Raw genomic sequence first — 19,023 nt, 5'->3', positions numbered from 1 at the left:
ATATTCTAATAATCAATGATGACGTAAAATGTCTCTTAAAAGGGCCTGCGCGTCCGCTTTTTAATCACTTGCCAATAAATTTTCTCGAAGTTATTTTAACCTGAACCTTGTGTGTCAGACTTAATTACTTCAGCGTATATACGCAATTTAATTTTATTGATTTGGACAGGAACAGATAGACATTTAAACATTTTGGTTTACTGCTAAAAAGTACCATAACACATGCAGCTATGTAAATGCATACAGGGTTGAAGATAATATTAGAAGTGATTAGGGTAATTGAACTTTGGGCTAGAGTTGAGTTAAATGTGGTATTGGGATACATGAGGTGTTTAGTTAAACATAGGTAAGGGTAAAGGGCTTATTCCAGGTTTAAGCTTTGAGAGCTGGGGGTTGAAGGGTTATTTACGAAGTACTCACCCCCTGTGTTTTATGTAGTCCAGTCAGATTGATAATATCAGAGCTGCAGGAGAGGTTATCCCTGCTCCTCCTGCAAAGCACTTCCTGTGTGAGAGGCTGCTAGTGGGCAGATGGGAAGTGATTCCTTCCACTTCCTGTCCAGCCTCACACACAGACACTGGAGGAGCTGGGCCAGTGCTGAGTTTTACACCCTCTATATCTGCTCCTGCAGGTCTGCTATCACAGATAGGAGGCTGGCTGGCCTACAGAGGACACTGGCTAAGGCTCCTGGTATTAAAGGGACACTCCAGTGCCAGGAAACCAATCTGTTTTCCTGGCACTGCAGGTCCCCTCCCACCCCCATCCCAGGTTTCTGAAGGGGTTTAAACCCCTTCAGTGACTTACCGGAGTCCAGTGCCCATGTCCCTTGGCGCTGGTCCAGGGTCCGCCCATGCACCTCCCCCACCGTCATCCGGCGCATGCCTAGCGTGAGGACGTCCAGCGACACTATAGCACAGAAAATCTGTGCTAGAAACTCGGAAGTGCCCTCTAGTGGCTGTCTAGTAGAGGAGGAGTTAACCCTGCAAGGTAAATATTGCAGTTTATGAAAACTGCAATATTTACAGTTGCACGGTTAAGGGTAGTGGGAGTTGGCACCCAGACCACTCCAATGGGCAGAAGTGGTCTGGGTGCCTATGGTGTCCCTTTAAGTCTCCCATCAAAACAGATGCATACTCTGCCTAATGGTTAATCTGGCCATGCCTGTCACCTGTCTAGACTGTTGCATGGCCAATTCACAATCCAGATCATCTGACCGGACTATTGCAGACTACTCACAGTCCAGATCCTCTGCCCAGCCTATCAGTGTAACCTAAATGCAGTTAGCAATGTTGAGTGAAGACGAACAGAGTGTACATTGTGCACACTGACAGATATGGCACAGGATTGTGAACAGCTCAGAGACGGGATTGTGGTGCTGAGTGCACCCCTTTCGGGATGTCATCTGGCATGGCTGACACCACTGCCCCCGTATGCTACTGGATAACATGATGCCAACTTGTTTATTACCTAGGTTTACTCACTTAATTACTGAGCTGAAGATATAGCGAAGTTGGTATTTTTCCACTTTAGTTATTTAGGCTCAAAACAATTGCAGTCCTCCTATCCTATTCTCATCGGTGCTCTATTTACTGTAAAATCCCTTACTATGTATAACAACTCCACATTCTCTATTCACAGACAAGAAGACACAGAAACAAGCTTTTATTTAGAATATTTTATTTTTTCTTAAAAAAAAACATTAACAGTGTCAAATATCAAAAAGAGAACATATGAATAAACATTATATTTCAGATACAGAATGCATCGCATCCCAAGCAGTGGAAGTCCCAATAGCACACAGAATTAACCATTTCAACATGGGGTTTATGAAATACCAGCTTGCATGTGTGACACTTCCATACACAAACACAAAGTGGACACAAATGCAATAATTATACAATATAAAGAAATCTGCAAGACTCGTCTAAATTTAACTATAATGTGCCCTTTGATGCTTAATTATCAAGAATCACCAGTTTGCTTGTATTTTTTTTTATGTTACATAACTCTTAAGGGACAAATCTATTGTTTGCCTAAATCCAATCCTATTAAGCCTTACACTGCAGGGAGGGTTATACAACATTGTATCCCTAGCACTAGAGCAGGCATAGGCAACCTTCGGCACTCCAGATGTTTTGGACTACCCCTCCCATGATGCTTTGCCAGCATCACGAGGGATGTAGTCCACAACATCTGGGGTGCCGAAGGTTACCTATCCCTGCACTAGAGTATAACTTTAGCCCCTTAAGGACACATGACGTGTGTGACTTTTATTCCAGAAGTTTGGTCCTTAAGGGGTTAACACTATATGCCAACATAGCCTGTACTACATTGACAACTCAGTGTGTTGAAGTGGTTAAGGTGCTTCTATTGTCTATTTAAATATACAGGGCATTTCATTCTGGAATACGATCCTTTAAGACGAGATTGTTATGACAGCAAAGGTCATTGGTCCTTCCAGGTTTAATACATTTTTCAATTGTTGCTGGATGAAATGGTTAATACATTTGCTACATTGTCACTGGGTCTCCAATTATGATAGAAAGGGTATGTGCACATATCAAGACTATCCATGGATTAGGACACATTGCTATCTGCTTATAAAACACAAATAACACACTTTGGTACACAAAACTTACAACCTAAGGTCTAATGTCAGAAAATAGAGACTGAGTCTCTTTAACGATTTTCCAATCAGCTTTATAATGATTAAAAGGAAACCTATCATTAAACATTTAGTAAAACCAAATCTACTTCCATAGAGATAACCAAAGAATTTTAAGGCCTACCCACATAGAATTCTAAAAGTCCAACTTTTCATATTAAAGACGATTCTGACCAATATAGAACATGTGATGAGTAGAGAGCATGGGGTAGTGGTGTTGACTTGCATTCAGTAACAGGCCCTTGGTATGAGCTTAATTGCCTGATATACCCCATCTACTCTGCAGACAGGAGAAAGTGTATTTTAAAACATACTTTTATAATTTAATAAAGTGGCAAATGTGGAGAATTGTCAAACTGGATATAAATTTATGAGAGTTTTTATGTTGACGTCATTGGTCCTAGACAGCGATACAAAGATGATAAACAAACAGAGCATCTATATTGATATAGCGCTGTATCGTATATCTAAAAATTTCATATTTAATAATAAATAGGCCAAAAATGAAAAGAATCACAGTGCCTCTTTAAGCATGGTGCCATTATAATATTTGAGGTGTCTTTAAACATCATTTGAAGAGAACAGTTTTGTTAATAATTTCAGATTTTCCCCCAATTTTTAATCTTTTGATTAATAAAATGCTTATTTTGTTTTTGTCCTTACATGGTATTTGATATTTCTAAATAAAATTATATTACATATCAAGCAGCCAATGTTCTGTCTGCCAATTTGTAAAGTGAAGAATTAAATATGTGACCTCATTTGACAAGGTGGCCAGTTAAAAACTGACTCAAGCATATAGGAAGTTAACTGGCAAAGCAGTCTTAAAGGACCACTATAGGCACCCAGACCACTTCAGCTTAATGAAGTGTTCTGGGTGCCAGGTCCAGCTAGGTTTAACCCTTTTTGCTGTAAACATAGCAGTTTCAGAGAAATTGCTATGTTTACATATGGGTTAATCCAGCCTCTAGTGGCTGTCTCATTGACAGCCGCTAGAGGCGCTTCCGCGCTTCTCACTGTGATTTTCACAGTGAGAAGACGCCAGCGTCCATAGGAAAGCATTGAGAATGCTTTCCTATGAGACTGGCTGAATGCGCGCGCGGCTCTTGCCATGCATGCGCATTCAGCCAATGACGGAAGAAGAGGGAGGAGAGTTCCAGTGCCGAGGGAGCCCGGCGCTGGAGAAAAGGTAAGGGATTAACCCCTTTCTCCCCCTTCAGCGCCATGGGAGTGGGACCCCGAGGGTGGGGGCACCCTCAGGGCACTATAGTGCCAGGAAAACGAGTATCTTTTCCTGGCACCATAGTGATCCTTTAACTCTCAGTTTCACAGTCCTGCTTCATGGGTCACTGGCAGGAAACTAGGACTAAGGACGAGAAAGCTAAATCCCCTATCAGTTGTTACTCAATCATGCAAACGCATCTGTATTGCACTATACTATATCTGTTGGGCCTTCCACGGCCATGATACTGATAACTGGCTCCGAGACCTGCGAGTCTCACTCATATTGCAACATATTTTGACTTAAATTATACCTGCATGTATTACTCAATAAAGATTTAATTTTCGTAAAATCCCCCATCAATCACAAAAGAATAGATAATGGCACTTTTTGTAATGAAAAAAAAATAGTCTTCTTTATGGCACCATCCATGTAAAACACCGACCTGTTTAGGCATAGGCATAACAACATCAATTTAAAGTTAATTGTTACCATAAAGAAGACTATCAACTGTTCCAATCCTACTGTTAAGTGGATGGAGGAATTTTCTTCTGCATAGATTTATGTATCCATTATCTCCACATTAGCACAGCAAGATTAATTTAAAAAATAAAATAAAAAAGGAGGGGCATACAGAGGCAAGCAAACATGTAAATACTATATATAAAACATTAAAATGCGTGTTTAAGGTGATTATTGAGAATGCCTGTAAGCCATACATGTGCTATAAATTCTGCTTGTAAGGAACCTTCTTTTGTGTACAATATGGTTTAGAATCCATTGTAATTTTTACATGACTCCACTATTTTTCCAATGGCAATCTATGAGCCAAAACGTTAAATCAATCTGAAATAAAAACGTATTCAATATTATTCACAATTTCATACAAGTATCAGGGTTTTCCTGAAAATCAAGATGCCCTTTAGCTCTTAGAAAATGAGAAATGGGGTGCGGAGCCTAACTGCCAAGCAGGACAGACGTGCTGTGAATCAGCTCCTGCACAAAGCGACAAAATTGGGGCTAAATACCCCAAAAACAGACACGATTCTGAGCCGGAGGGTACACAATGAGTCAAGGGACCCAAGGGGCATCGAATAAACCTACAAACGAGATTTACACTGCCCGGGAACCCGACCAACAGCACATGGGGCCTGCATGCGACCGAGCCAGGGAGAGGCGGCCGATCTCCTGGATGGTAAAGCCGAGTGCAGCACCCTATGCACACTTGCCTCCTTCCCCCCCCCCCCCTCTGGACCGATGGGGGTCATCTCGGTCCTCCACAAGCAAATGGAGAGGCAGACGTAAGCTGAACCCACAGCCCGACAAACCGCAACACCAGGACAGCCTAGCACATGGCACGCCCAAAATGGCGGCAGCGGGCATACCATGCAACCCAACATACCTGCCTGAGCTGGACAGCTACTGCGACATTAAGCTGCGCCTAGATGCTACCTTCGCCCGATTCTGGCACAGGCTTTGGAAACGGCTGCAAGCACCAAAGGCAAACCTGCAAACCCCACCATATAAGCAGACCATGGAACATGGGGAGCAGAGAAAGAGTCTACCGAAAGGGCAGCCAGCACGCAAAACTGGAGCTGGCAATGGGGGGAAGAGGCGCCCTTTTCTGGGCAAAGCGACTACCCCCAAACTAGCCACACGAGCTCACGGCCCGCCCAGGCTGAGGGTTGTAAGGAGGGAGCCTCCGAAGCATCGACCACCCTGCAGGAAGAATGCCCGCCGCGGGCGGCGACGGAACACCGGTAGCTTCCGCTGCACCCACCATGGGAATGCCTCGAACTCACCGAGCTCTCGAGTCAGTGGACCGAAGATGCCACCCTCTCCAAAGGCCTGGGGCTGGAGAGGGACCTCGCCCCACGATTGCCGCTCTGACACTGAATCGCAACCCAAAAGCTCACCCACTATTCCAAGCCGAGGTATTGGCTGATACGGACATGCCACCCCAAGCCCGCCACCCACAGGCCCAGGAACGCTACCCTTTCTACAGAAACCGGCATCGGAGTGGCTCATGAGGCAATCTTAATACACGTTATAATGCTTGTTCCCTTTAAATGCAGGGCCTCCATCTACAGATGAGCACACACTACATTACATTGAGGCACTCCAGGGGTTAACCTCGGAACACACATACACGCAAACAATCCCACGCACAATAGGGGTAATAATCCTGTCCACACCATAGAATTGCCAACATGCCACTATAAATATCAGCCTGTACGGAACCTGACTTAATTGATACCGTGCTCCAGTTCCACAAGCATACCTCACATACATAATAGTGCTCACGGAAGAGGTCCACCTGATATGTTTGGCTTGCTTTTATGTTTAGTTTGCTTTTATGTTTAATTTGCTTTCGCGGGTAACAAGCATCAGACCTCACATTACTATAAAGCCTAAACGTGTCTATGTATATTTGTATGAATATGGGTTTGCATGGCCCGCTTGCCTCCGGTTGACCCTTCTCATTACCACTGAGGCTTTAACGACCAATATACTTATGCATGTTTATATTAATACCTCAGTTGGTGATTTGCATGTCTAAAGCATATAGCCTGTAAATTTACTGCAATGTTTTGCCTGCAGTCACGTATGATTCATAACGTTGGTAACCCAATGTAAGAGGTCCATGCACGCAATGCTTTCAATCTGTGTCTCTCTTCTGACTTTTCCTGCCTACCAGGCCCATCTTGACTCTCAACAAATGCGAGAATTTAAGCAGTAGTAACTGTGGCATAGGTATGAATGTTTATCCTCCTCAGAAATGCAATGCCATGTATATAACAGAATCTTGACAGTAATTCAACCAATCGTAAACGTGTCTAGCTTAGCATGTTTAAAACAATCTATTGATGTTACAAAGCCAGATATTTTCATATTTCTAAAACAAAAATGTGCTGTTTAATCTGCCACACTTTAAAATGTTAAAATGCTATGGAAAAGCCTGCAGCTGCTGTTGTTGCTCTGCATGCCTGTTGTTACTCCACGCACAAGAAAAATAAAGAATGAAAAAAAAAAAATGAGAAATAGGATTCTTGATCAAAACCCAAACTGGGATCACAGTCTCTATCTCTGGCAAATTTTACCTTCCCAACACTGTTCAACAGTCCTCACTGGAGACTGGCTGTGCTTCACTTACTAAAATCAACAGTCAAGTGTCATTGTCAATCCACTTATCTGTTTGAGTCACCAAGAGACCCGGCACACTGTAAGGAAGTGTTAAAAACATTTTACCAGCAGAGGCAGAATCCTTATCTCCAAATACATTGTTAATTTTTACAACATCTCTAGGCCAGTGAACTTTGAAAAACATGAGCCTTCTATTATGGTGGTAAAGAGTGTCTACGTACAGGGTCTCTGTTCGAAACGCTGCACAATCAGAAGTATTTGCACATGTGTGCCAGGCTATGTTCTAAAATGCCAAATGTCAATTCTGTGCAAAAAAATACATCTGCCTCTGCATTCTGTCAATGAATGTAATTAGCTACTCCTCTGTAGACAGATTTTGCAAGGGGAAGCATTTATCTTCGTCCCCTCTCTCGCACCTTCATTGAAGCCCTCCCCACCTCTATAAGTTAAAAACAAAACAATGCACCCATCTCCTTGCTCCCTCCCCTTTATTGGGCTCCGAGCAATTGATTGAACCTTGCGACGGCTGCTATCAAATCAGATGGGGTAGTGGAATGTCACTGGATTTCATGTAATTCATTTTTTTTTTTATTAATTATTGATTATTTATTTTTTGGGGGGTGACCTAAAGAATAATGTCCAATTGGCATATCTAAAAAAATAAGGAGTCAATAAGGTTTGGAGTAACGATTTACATACATAGCAAATAGAATATATGGAAAAAAAGAAAAACAGACAAACAGCGTCAGTGATACTGTCAAATCATTGTCAACATTTCTAGACTTAACCCGTTAACCAATGTGGAATAGAATATGTTTGTAAGCTAACAAAATACATTAGATGTATACAATACACATCTCTTTTCATATATTTAGTTATATAGGAAACTGATAACAATGACAAAAACATAGACCGATTATATATTTACAATTACACACTGTACATATAAACCCAAGGTTAAAGCAACTTTTTCCCATATTTTTCTTGATTCAGAAAAACAAAATGCCCCCTAATTGTTGGAAAATAGGAAGCCATTTTGAATTACAACATGGCTTCCTGCTGATCAGCATTGCATAGTGTTTTATATTATTAAAAATGTCAACATTCATACAAAGTAGGGTCAACATTCATAAAAATCTTGGAAGAACCACCAATTTATATGCAGTAATAATAAAATGGAAACTATGGAAATTTGGTATTATAAAAGAAAAATACTTATTTTTTTTTATCAATGGAATAATCATGGCTATTTACATGGGTTAAAGGACAGCCCAGAGCATGTTACTCTCATATTTGATCCTGGTGCTGTCCAATCAGAGCCGATCTTTGTAGTATGACATTATACATCAACAGCTAAAATTTTACAGAGTCCTTCAAATACATTATGGCATTGAAACAAGTGCATAAGGAGGAAAAAAACAGTAAAAAGGAAACACATCAACAAATCGTATTTGACAGAAAAGCGCGTGGGCTTACAGTACAGTCTCACAGCCCACCATTCTAATGACAAAGGAATAGCAATATATACTGGCTCAGCATTCAACAAATGCAGGAAACAACAGCAGTGGTTACTGCGTACTTTGAAGTATACTAGTAAGGAGAATACAGAATATCTAGGCCAGGGGTGTCCAAAAGGTAGATCCCAAGATGTTTTAAAACTACAGCTTCCATGATGCTTTGTCCTTCTGAAGACATGCAAAGGCATACAAAGCATCATGGGAGCTGTAGTTCTACAACATCTGGAGGTCTACATTTTAAGCACCCCTGATCTAGACTAGTGGTTCCTGAACAGATTTACTGGTCACTAAATTATACACGTGGCATTAGCTTTCCAACCAGTTCTTGTATTGTAAAATCAGTTGGATACCCTTTCTTAAACGTTCTCTGACATTCTATAAAAAACACTTGCATTAGACTCTGCCCATTAGAAAATGAGGGTCTCCACTACACTGGTAAAAACTGTGAGATTGCAATGAACTACATATCATGAACGATTGACTCAAAATATGTAGTTATATCTGCCTTTTCAGATAGTTAGGAAATCATGAATTATTACAATGTTTTATTATCCATCGATTACTTATTATTATTTTTTTATTATTCTTTATTTTTGTTGTGCAAAAATTTGACAGACATGCTTATTTTGTCACGGTAACAATTATTGACATTTCACAAGGCGTTATGCTGTGACATATAAGAGAGCTGCACATTTTTATGTAACTAACAGGTTAATAATACAGGTTGTGTCAGAGAATGGAAAGGCAGTAAACGTGCTTGAAAGTAATGTAGGCTGACATTAACTGCATCAAAGAAAGGAGAGTTATGTAACGTGCTTATCTATGATTAGCTCTGTAGTAACCACTGGGTATTTACATTTATAGAATGTAGAAATAGCTTATTTTTATACATGAATAATTCCTACGCATGGTATTTGCTGGTTACGAACAGTAGGTAACATGCTAAATTATCTTAAGTGACAGAGAAACATATTGGCGAAGACTAAGGCTGGATCAAAGTAATAAAACAGTGAAACCGTAAAACTAATATGGAAAGGAAATAAAATTAAAGCACAGTTTCCACTGGTTGTACATCTGCATTGCCTTAGAGAAATACTGCAGAGGCAAAAAAAAACACAACAACAACATAGCCTTGCATTAAAGCTTTGCATTAAAGGGGCTATATGTCTCTGCCAGTGAATGCTTAACCAATGCCTGCTGATGGTAGACTGTCAGCCTTGGGGGAACTGAGTCCATCGTTCTGCAGGTGAGAGCCCCTCCGGTCCCAGATGCCTGTGTGCTCCTGTTCTGCGCCACTCAACAGTCCATCTAGTCCTGTAGCTGGATCGATTACTTTTTTGATCGTATTTATAGCATGTTTAGGTTCTTCATTTTCCACTACCAAATTTCAGGTATATGAGTGTAACCATGATTTAATGACTAGCTACATCTAATTTGTAACAGATATACAGTAAAAGATAGTCGAGAGTGTGAACTAAATAAAAGTGTATCCTCCATGCATAATAAAAAAAACCATAAAAAAACTTGCCAATAGATAAAAATCTACTGATCATTTAGAACACAACGTTAAGATGACACGTTCGTAGATTGGAGGGTGATTTCAATGAGATGAAGTACAATAAAGCATCATAAACTAACATGTACTATTTTATAAAAGGGCAGACTAGTTAGGATAACTGATTCAAATGAACATAACAGTGTATAGTGACTCAAATAATCCCATCACGAACCCTGTCCATTGCCAAGGTTGATATAGAATATCATTGATGTGGACTTGTCACTGGTGAATTTTTTTTAATAATTTTTTTTTTAATTCTTTAAATTAAATGTTTTTTTGCAGTGCATAGCAAATACACAATAAGAAACAATTGCCAATTAATTGTTATAGAAAAGATATTCCCTAACAATATAATAAGAAAGCATGATAGATAACTTGCTCAAATGTTTTGTACATCATGGGTATAGTAATCATAGGACCCTGGTGAGAGGATCAGGTGGCACACCACCAGAACACCTAAGCCTTGCTTGGGTCCTATTAAGGGAAGAAACTTATTACGCAAACTTATTCATCCCTAAACACAGGAGGGTTCCGCATAACAGTGTTAAAAAATGTTAACATATCGTATAAGAGCAATAAATGCTTAGCCATAAGTCATACATGGTTAAGTGTGCCGTACTAAGTGCCATGTAGTCGGTTGAGGAAGTAAGTGGCATTTGCAGGTGTGGGAAGTAGAATGGCTATGCGTTTTAATAGGATACCCCTAAATAAGGAGGCCCTGGGGGAGGTGGGAGGGGAGAGAGAGTTGGGGGGAGGGGGTTTTACTTCACACTATAACTCAGCAGCCTTGGGTTTCCTATTTGTAGGACACTCTGTTAGCTCGTAGCAGTAGGTCATGGCCCCATGCCATTGTAGAGTGGCCCTAGAGAGGTCTTGGTAAAATGATAAAAGAGTGTCTTCAAATTGTACCTGTGTTTTATCATGTAAGGCTGCCATTATGCAGTTTCTATCCAATGAAGAAAAACAGCTGACACCTTGGTATTGCTTGCAACTCTGTAGACCCTGCCTAGGATCATTTTCTTGACCACGGTGGGTGGTAGATTGCCTAATATAATGAGGCAATTTGTCCGCCTGAATAGCAGTGGTGATGCTGCGGATTTTTACATGATTGCGGCAGTGCCGATCCTCACAGGAAGTCATTTGCAAAGGTAGTGATTGCTGGTTGACCCGTAACTGTTGGACCATGTCATTCAATGTAGCCACAGTGGACTGGCCTCAATGTCCATAACATCTTCTTCTGATGCCTGGATGCAGTCTCTGATCACCTTAACTTCTGTCCATCATTTTGTGCAGGTTGGCAAGAAGGACCTTAAGGTCATCCTTTATTACAAGTGTCGATCAGTCTGTGCCACGGATGAATATTTTGCAGTTTCGAATAAATGTTCTATGAAATGGTCAATGCCACTATGCTTTCTCCACAAATTCTGGCACTTTACTTAGCCAGTAACTGTGTCATTAGTGTATACTTGCAAATGTATGAGAATACAAAAACAGTTTGCTGTCTCCACCCATAAAAAATGAGGGGCTCTGGCATTTATACTTAGTGCTCTCCTTTAATACTCCATGATCCATCATATTACTCAACATTAACTTACAATATTAAAACTTTTTTTATTTTAAAGGGACACTATAGGCACCCAGACCTCTTCAGCTCACTGATGTCTTTTGGATACAATGTCTCTGTTCCCTTAACCCTGCAATGTAAAACATTGCATTTTTAGAGAAACTGCAATGTTTCCTGGTGGTTAATGGGTTTTGCGTGAGGATGTCCAGCATCTTAAAAATCCCTATAGGAAATCATTGAGTACATTTTATTTCTATGGGGGAAGACCTAATTTGGGGGCCGCACTTGCGGCGCATAGCATTATGTCCCCCCCCTATTGCTAAGCCGGAAGACGCAGAGACAGATTCAGCATTCAGGGTCCTCGTTGCTGAAAAGATGTACGTGTTAAAAGTTGTTTTTTTTTTTAACCTTTTAAACACCAGGGGTAAGGGGGGAGAACATTCAGCCATGGGCAGGGAAACACAGTTTTGTATTTCTAATGCTATAGAGTTCCTTTAAAATATCCTGATGGAACAATACGTGCGTGCACACATGCAGAGGGGTTTTTCTTTCTTAAATCCAAACGAACTTCAGTGTTAGGTATCTGTGATATTTTTCATACATAGTTGCCTATGTAAGCTCATGAAAACTCTGATTGCATTCAGGCTCAATTAAAATTCAGGCAACCTTACTCTATCTAGGATACGTGGCCAACCAATAGTCTGTACCCTATAGTAATGGATCTCCTTTATTCTAGACATCTTGAGTTAATCACTCACTCATTTAAAAAGATCTCTAATCATACATTTAGAAAAGGATCATTTAGATAATCTGCCTAAAAACAGTACGGCAAGAAAATAGTTAAATAGCTGAAACCCTTTATCAGCAACTACAAGTAACAGGTGGCCACACAACATATTTAAACAGTCACTGAACAGATGGCGCCATAATGTGGCTTGTGATAATCATGAAAACAACTTTAAAGAGAAACTGCAATATACAACTCTTCACTTATAATTGACGCAAAGCATTCGGAACGCAAAATTTTAATCCCAACTCTATTGTAACCAACACCCCCTGTGTGCAATAAAAATGAAATAAATGTACATTTTTACTTACCTTTATCCAGCGTTGAGTCTCCCTCGACGCTGCTGACCTCTCCGCCTCCTGTGACTTCATGGAGGAGGCGTGTCCTCCTTTGCGAAGATCCAATCCAATTGAGGACCTCATGTGCATGTGTGGCTAGCACTGTGTACCTTCAAGCTCCACTATACCCAGACCACTTAATTGAGTATGGTGTCCCTTTAAATATTTTTAACATTACTTAATGTATATGTCAAATATCCCAAATTTTCTGGACATGTTGCCCGAGTTTCTTTCACAATGCATATGTTGCAGTATTGTTTTTGAAATGATTCGACTTTTTGTTAATATGTGTGTGTGTTTGCATTAGCCGAGCTCTGGGCAGATGTCCCAGTGCACACACCACCTACCAGAATTGACTGGATGTTCATCTTATAAATTATTACATCATTGAGATTACAAGAATGAACATGTGTTAAATGTATCACTAAATATTATAAGATGCTTCTTTTTCCTAGTTAAAATCACATTTAAACTAATATTTTTATTTGTGGATTGCCAATATATTCTTCAGCGCTGTACAGCAATAGCTTTCATTTCTCTAAGAAACACTGTAGAAATAATAATTTGCCATTGATACACATAGTGGTTTGTTTACTAAAAACCACGCTGTAGGAAACTGACAAAATAACTGCTAATTTAACAAAGCAGCGGATTTGAAATATTTTCTAGTTCATCAATAGTTACGCCATCAATATTATAGCCTTAATTTTTTTTCATTAAAATTAGATATTTTCATACTTGCAAAATTCAGTCTAATCAGGTGAAGCCCACATACCCTCAAATTCCATCCAGTGAAAGACTACTTAACAGCCCCCCCCCCCCCCCAAAAAAAAAAAACCCCTTTAAAACCAAGATTAAATATAGAAAAAAAGTGTCTTACACCAGCCAGAAGTCCATAAGAAAAATGAATGTACAGTTCTATTGAAGTGGATTTTATCTGTGTACCTGGCTGTATGCCAATGTCATAGACTGAGCTGCTCCTAATCTCGTTACTCCATTTAAAAAAATAATAAAAAAAATGTATTTACTGTATGGACCATAGAGTGCTGCAAAACACAGATAGAAACAAATAAATATGATAACTGTATCTGCATTGCTTACTAATAGAATGAAGATGCACAGCAAGTCTGTTGGAAGTGGTGAAATTTTGGAGTCATGGTTGATCTTGGGCAAAAGGACAAATTAACAATTAGCCTCTCTGCAGAGCTGAAAGCGTACTTAAAGTGGCACTATAGGCACCCACACCACTTCAGCTCATTGAAGTGGTCTAGGTCCAGTGTTTCAGGGCCCTTAACCCTGCAATGGTAATTATTGCAGTTTTTGATAAACTGCAATAATTACCTTTGAGGGTTAACTCCACCTCTAGTGTCTGTCTACCAGAAAGCCACTAGAAGGACTTCCGGGTTGTTAGGCGACTTTGTTAGGACATCCAGCCTCACCCAAAATCCCTATAGGAGAGCATTATACAATGCTTTCCTATGGGGGAAGTCTTAATGCGAGCGCTGCGCTCGCCCCGCATGCGCATTAGATCACCCTGTGCCGGATGACAACAGAGAAGTGGAGGTGGAGCCTGATCCTGTGCCGAGTGACATTGGCGCTCAAAGCAGATTTAACACCTTCTGCACCACTATCGGGAGGGAGGGGGGCTGGCATAAGGTAAAGGGGCACTATAAGGAGCTATAGTGCCAGGAAAACAACTTTGTTTTTCTCACACTATAGTTTTCCTGTGAATGGTTATTACAGGCACCATGACCACTTCAGTGATTTGAAGTCGCCATTGTGCCTGGAGTCTATATGTGTAGCACTCCGCTTCCACATTGAAAGTATAATCCAGGGACATTGCTATGTGACAGAAAGACACCAGTAGCTTCAGACCAAGTGTAAATGTTAGGGACACGTACAAGCCACACTGTATACTATACTACCGTATGCCTTATTGCCAACCCTAAAATGTGCTATGACACAAATTCTTTACACAATACAACTTGTTTTTTTTTTAAACTCATCACCTGCTGTGTTAACCCCACACCTGCTGTATTAACCCCACACCTGCTGCATTATTCCCAAAATTGTAGCATTAAACCCGCACTCTCTGCATTAAAATCCTGCTCCCAAAGCAATAACCCCGTGTGGCTTCTGTAAAATGAACTTCAAATATGGTGCATTAAAGCAGCACTGTCACTAATTATATATTTGGGCATGTTATTTTTCTCTCAGTGTTCCAGGGGACTTTGGGCTAACAATGAAATATGCCTGAAACTGGCTGGGGGCATTGAAAGACCAAAAATGCCATATGTATAATAACAGTATTCACATATTAAAAAACACATTGAGTGAGGTCTACTGCAGTAAAACTTCTGCAATATGCAGTGTGCAATATCACAGAACTCCACAATAATAAAACTCACAGTAATGTGTGTAGTGAATGTATCACGGTGTGCCACAGCAATGTGGGTTATGAGTGTTTACAGAGCTCCACGGCAATACAACCCACAGTAATATATGTTGTGAGAGCATATCACAGAAATCCACAGCAATAATATCCACTGCAATATACAGTGTACGTTGTTGTATCCCAGAGATTTTCAAAAATTAACCTCACAGGGATAGATGGTGTATATGTACATATCAGTGTTTAATTGCAACCATAACCACAGCTATGAGCACTATGTCCCAGAGCTCCCCCGTAATAAAGCTCACAGATCTATGATGTGTTTAAGATTATCACAAACAAATTTCTCACTCATTAACAAGGAACGGGACAAACTTCTATTTATTATAAGTAAGGTTATAGCTTCCCTTTTTCCTGGACCATTTTTAGTTTTACCTTTGTTCCTTGGAGAAGGGACTCGGCCTAAAAGGAACATGTAAAATCCCCGGATTGATCTGAATTATTTTATTTCTACTCCTTGGGCATGGGTTTAATCAGCAGTATTATGGATCACACACATTTAATTTCAGATTAATGAGAATCAAGCATTAATTTTAAAGTTTAATTAATTTAAAATGCAATTCTAATAATAGAGACTTCAACTAGAGTATTGTAACAGCGACATCGGAACTAAAGGTTAATAGTGACAGAATTTCACGAGTATTTACCTATTTAGTTTTAAATGAGTCACATTCAGTTATCCACTCTTGAAATGTTCAAACGCTTTAAGAAAAACACTTGGCCTAACTTATCTGCCCAGCAAAACACTTCTAATCTCATTTGATTTGTTTATACATGCACATCTTAAAATGGTTTGTTCATAAGCCAAGTACATTCTATCAAAATGTTACTGACGTGCAAATGATAACGTGAATTTACATTATTCTTAACAAATAGCTAGTGAATATGTAATCCTGATAATGACCACAATTGATCACAAAAAAAAAACACTTAGGCCCAGCTAGGGAAGCAAAATCTGCTGGACCCTTCAGCACCATGGACCCTGCTGGATCTCACAAGGACCTATGAAGGTTGACAGTCAGGACACCTGAGTCCTAGGCGGCCACCTAGCGTGGCCTTATGGTTAAACCTGTCCTGCCCAGATCTGTTAAATGTAGGGAAATGTAGGTGATTCAAGCTTCCTCTGGTTAAAGTTTTTGAATTCATCTCTACTAAGGTCAATGTGGGTTTGAGTAAACTCGAGGAACTTCTAGGCTGGGCTTTCAATGTGTCCTTCTCATACATATAATTCAGTTCCCAATTCCAGCCCTAAAAATTTGCCTTTTTTTACTATATAAACTATATATGATGTTACCACAGAAGGCAGAAAACCCATCAGGTATAAAACTTAGGTCACACCTTCACTCTTTCACTGTACACCAAGTAAGAGAACTTATTTGCTAGATAAACTTGAGAATCTTCTGCATTTGACCAGAACATTCTAGGTTCCACAGATAACTGTTAGACCTCTGGAGCTTTGTAGGGTAGCACAGTCTACTCTAGCCTGGAGCCTACCCAGACGGCCAACTTTACGGGTAATCCTACATATTTTTGAGATTAACCTGTTTGCTTTGGGCTGTCCTTTTCACAATTTCATAGAACAAATATAGGGTTAATCTCCAACCCACCATATTTACAAAGTTACAAACAGATACACACAGTATTTATATAGTATTTAAAATAGTGCTACTCTTCAACAAAAAAATTTCAATAGTGCCATTACAATATCAGACAAACAAATGCTTACAATTATCTTTCTATATTTACTTAGTATTTAAATTGTCCTGTCCTGGAAATAATGAAAAACTTTACGCAACACTCAGTTAAACCATGATCTCCATGAAATAATACGTCCAATAACCAAATCAATCCAATTTGAACCAAGGGTGTTAAACATTATTCCCGGAAAGGGAATTCTCGCTCTCACAGTTTTTGACCCCCCCCCTAAAAAAATTGCACAATCCACTAAGGCACGTAACAGGGCTATGTAGATTTGGTTACCTTTCATGTTACTTTTTTGCTGGTTTTAAATGGATTTTACATATTTACAGAAGTTTGTGCAAGCAGTTTACTTAACAGTGTTTGACCACAATTCCCTGACGATACCCTAACGTTCGATTTACAGGAAAATCTTTTGAGCAGAAAGATACAGTAGATAGTTTTCGTGTCTTTTCTTAACGTAACGTATGCATATACTTCAGTGGCTCATAAAGAAATGTCACCGCCAATTTGCGTCACGCCTGTTCCTCTCGTTACGTATTACCAGGTTGCGGAAAAATAGAAAGATCTGCGACCAAACTTGATTTCTGTTCTGTTGACGCTGTGAACAAAACAAAACAAAATACTCAGTAATACTATACAGTACTACATAATAATACCTGCATTTTACTAATACTAATACTAATAATACCTGCATTTTTAAAATAATAAAATTCTACTCGATGGTAGCTATATATTGTGACGTACTTTCTAAAGTGCCATACACTACAATTTAAATAATGATCTTTGTTCATTCATTTACATACCTCGAGTAGAGCTTCCACTATCTCTCAAGAGAGACTAAATTATCGGTACAAATTCCATAACCTACTTGCACATTAGTGACACTAAACCATTCCCATGCATATACGTGGATTTTGTATTTATTGTGAATTCCTCAATTCTCGATCACATTATGCTATGTTGCCTGAGAGAGAGATAATGATTCTCAAATAACCCCCAAGGTTGTATTAATGTGATTCCAGAATGATTAGCCCTATATCTCCTAATCTCATTTAGCCTTGTGTTGGATTAATTGGGGATGGAGTAGCATCTTGTACCATCCTGGCGATTTGTTTGTTGAACCAGTTGTTTCAACGAGCACTGAAGATGGAACACATACATTTGCACATTGTATCCAAGACCACTCTTACATATGTTCTCCAGGGGGCCAATTTGACCTCAAAATACATTTCTAAGCAATTTATTCCTGGCCACTAAAACAATCCCACCCAGGGCCTAGTCATTAACTGTTTAAATGATACCAAACCATAGGTACAACATGCCACTCTATCAAAGACACTGTTAAAACATATGAAAATAGGATTTGCATGTGAAACCCATGGATATCAAGGTTAGATAACATCATATAGCGAATAACAAAACATCCTCCGTTGGTCCTCAACTTTAGTGCAAGACCTGTGCGTTGTAAAATATATGTAAAACTCTCGTTTTAAAAAACATCTGAAAACCAATGTCTGCATTCGCCCCTTCTGTACACAGCATTCTACTGAAAAGCTTGTCCTTGCAAATTCAAACATTGATTAATGTAATTCTCTTCTAATTGGTGTGGTGGAACCAACCTCGCCACTGGAGGAGCCTGGTTGCCCACCTCTTGCCGCTGGACTATGGCCCTGCATTAAAAACCTTTTATTTTCCCTATGTGAGCAGTGTTACCCCAGATAGCTAAGCCATGGAACCCATTCGTATACCGAAAGACTATGGGAAAGACTTTGGCTCCATGTCGATTGAACTGTATGTATGTGATCTGAGCGCCATTCGGTAATAATGTGCGCTCAGATCTAAGCTATCTGGGGATATGTTCAATGTATATGTTTTATGTAGTAATACTGTGTAATTTTATGTATTTTTACTAACATGTTGGCACTATATAAATAATGATGGTGGTGATAGTAATAATAATAATAATAATAATAAAAAAGCAGTTCCAATGTGTACCATGTCCCTTTAAAGATAACATGGGATTTATTTTAAGCATTACATACTGTTTACCATAACTGCCAATTAATTAGATACAC

General features: G+C 39.6%; 1 protein-coding gene across 2 annotated transcripts in view; it reads right to left on the bottom strand.

Annotated features, from left to right (window-relative positions):
- Positions 1-15,498: 15,498 nt before the first annotated feature.
- The window catches only part of BMF (Bcl2 modifying factor), a 47,121-nt gene continuing 43,596 nt past the window's right edge, over positions 15,499-19,023 (bottom strand). For both annotated transcript variants that reach the window (XM_063440223.1, XM_063440222.1), the window contains exon 4: positions 15,499-17,546. In XM_063440223.1, the coding sequence (XP_063296293.1) occupies positions 17,445-17,546 (102 nt within the window). In that variant the 3' untranslated portion in view covers positions 15,499-17,444. The remainder of the gene's footprint in view (positions 17,547-19,023) is intronic.

The sequence above is a fragment of the Pelobates fuscus genome, chromosome 13 (assembly GCF_036172605.1).
Source record: "Pelobates fuscus isolate aPelFus1 chromosome 13, aPelFus1.pri, whole genome shotgun sequence".
NCBI classification, from domain to species: domain Eukaryota; kingdom Metazoa; phylum Chordata; class Amphibia; order Anura; family Pelobatidae; genus Pelobates; species Pelobates fuscus.
Note: the sequence above shows the minus strand (reverse complement) of the source record. Positions and strands in the feature narration are given on the sequence as shown.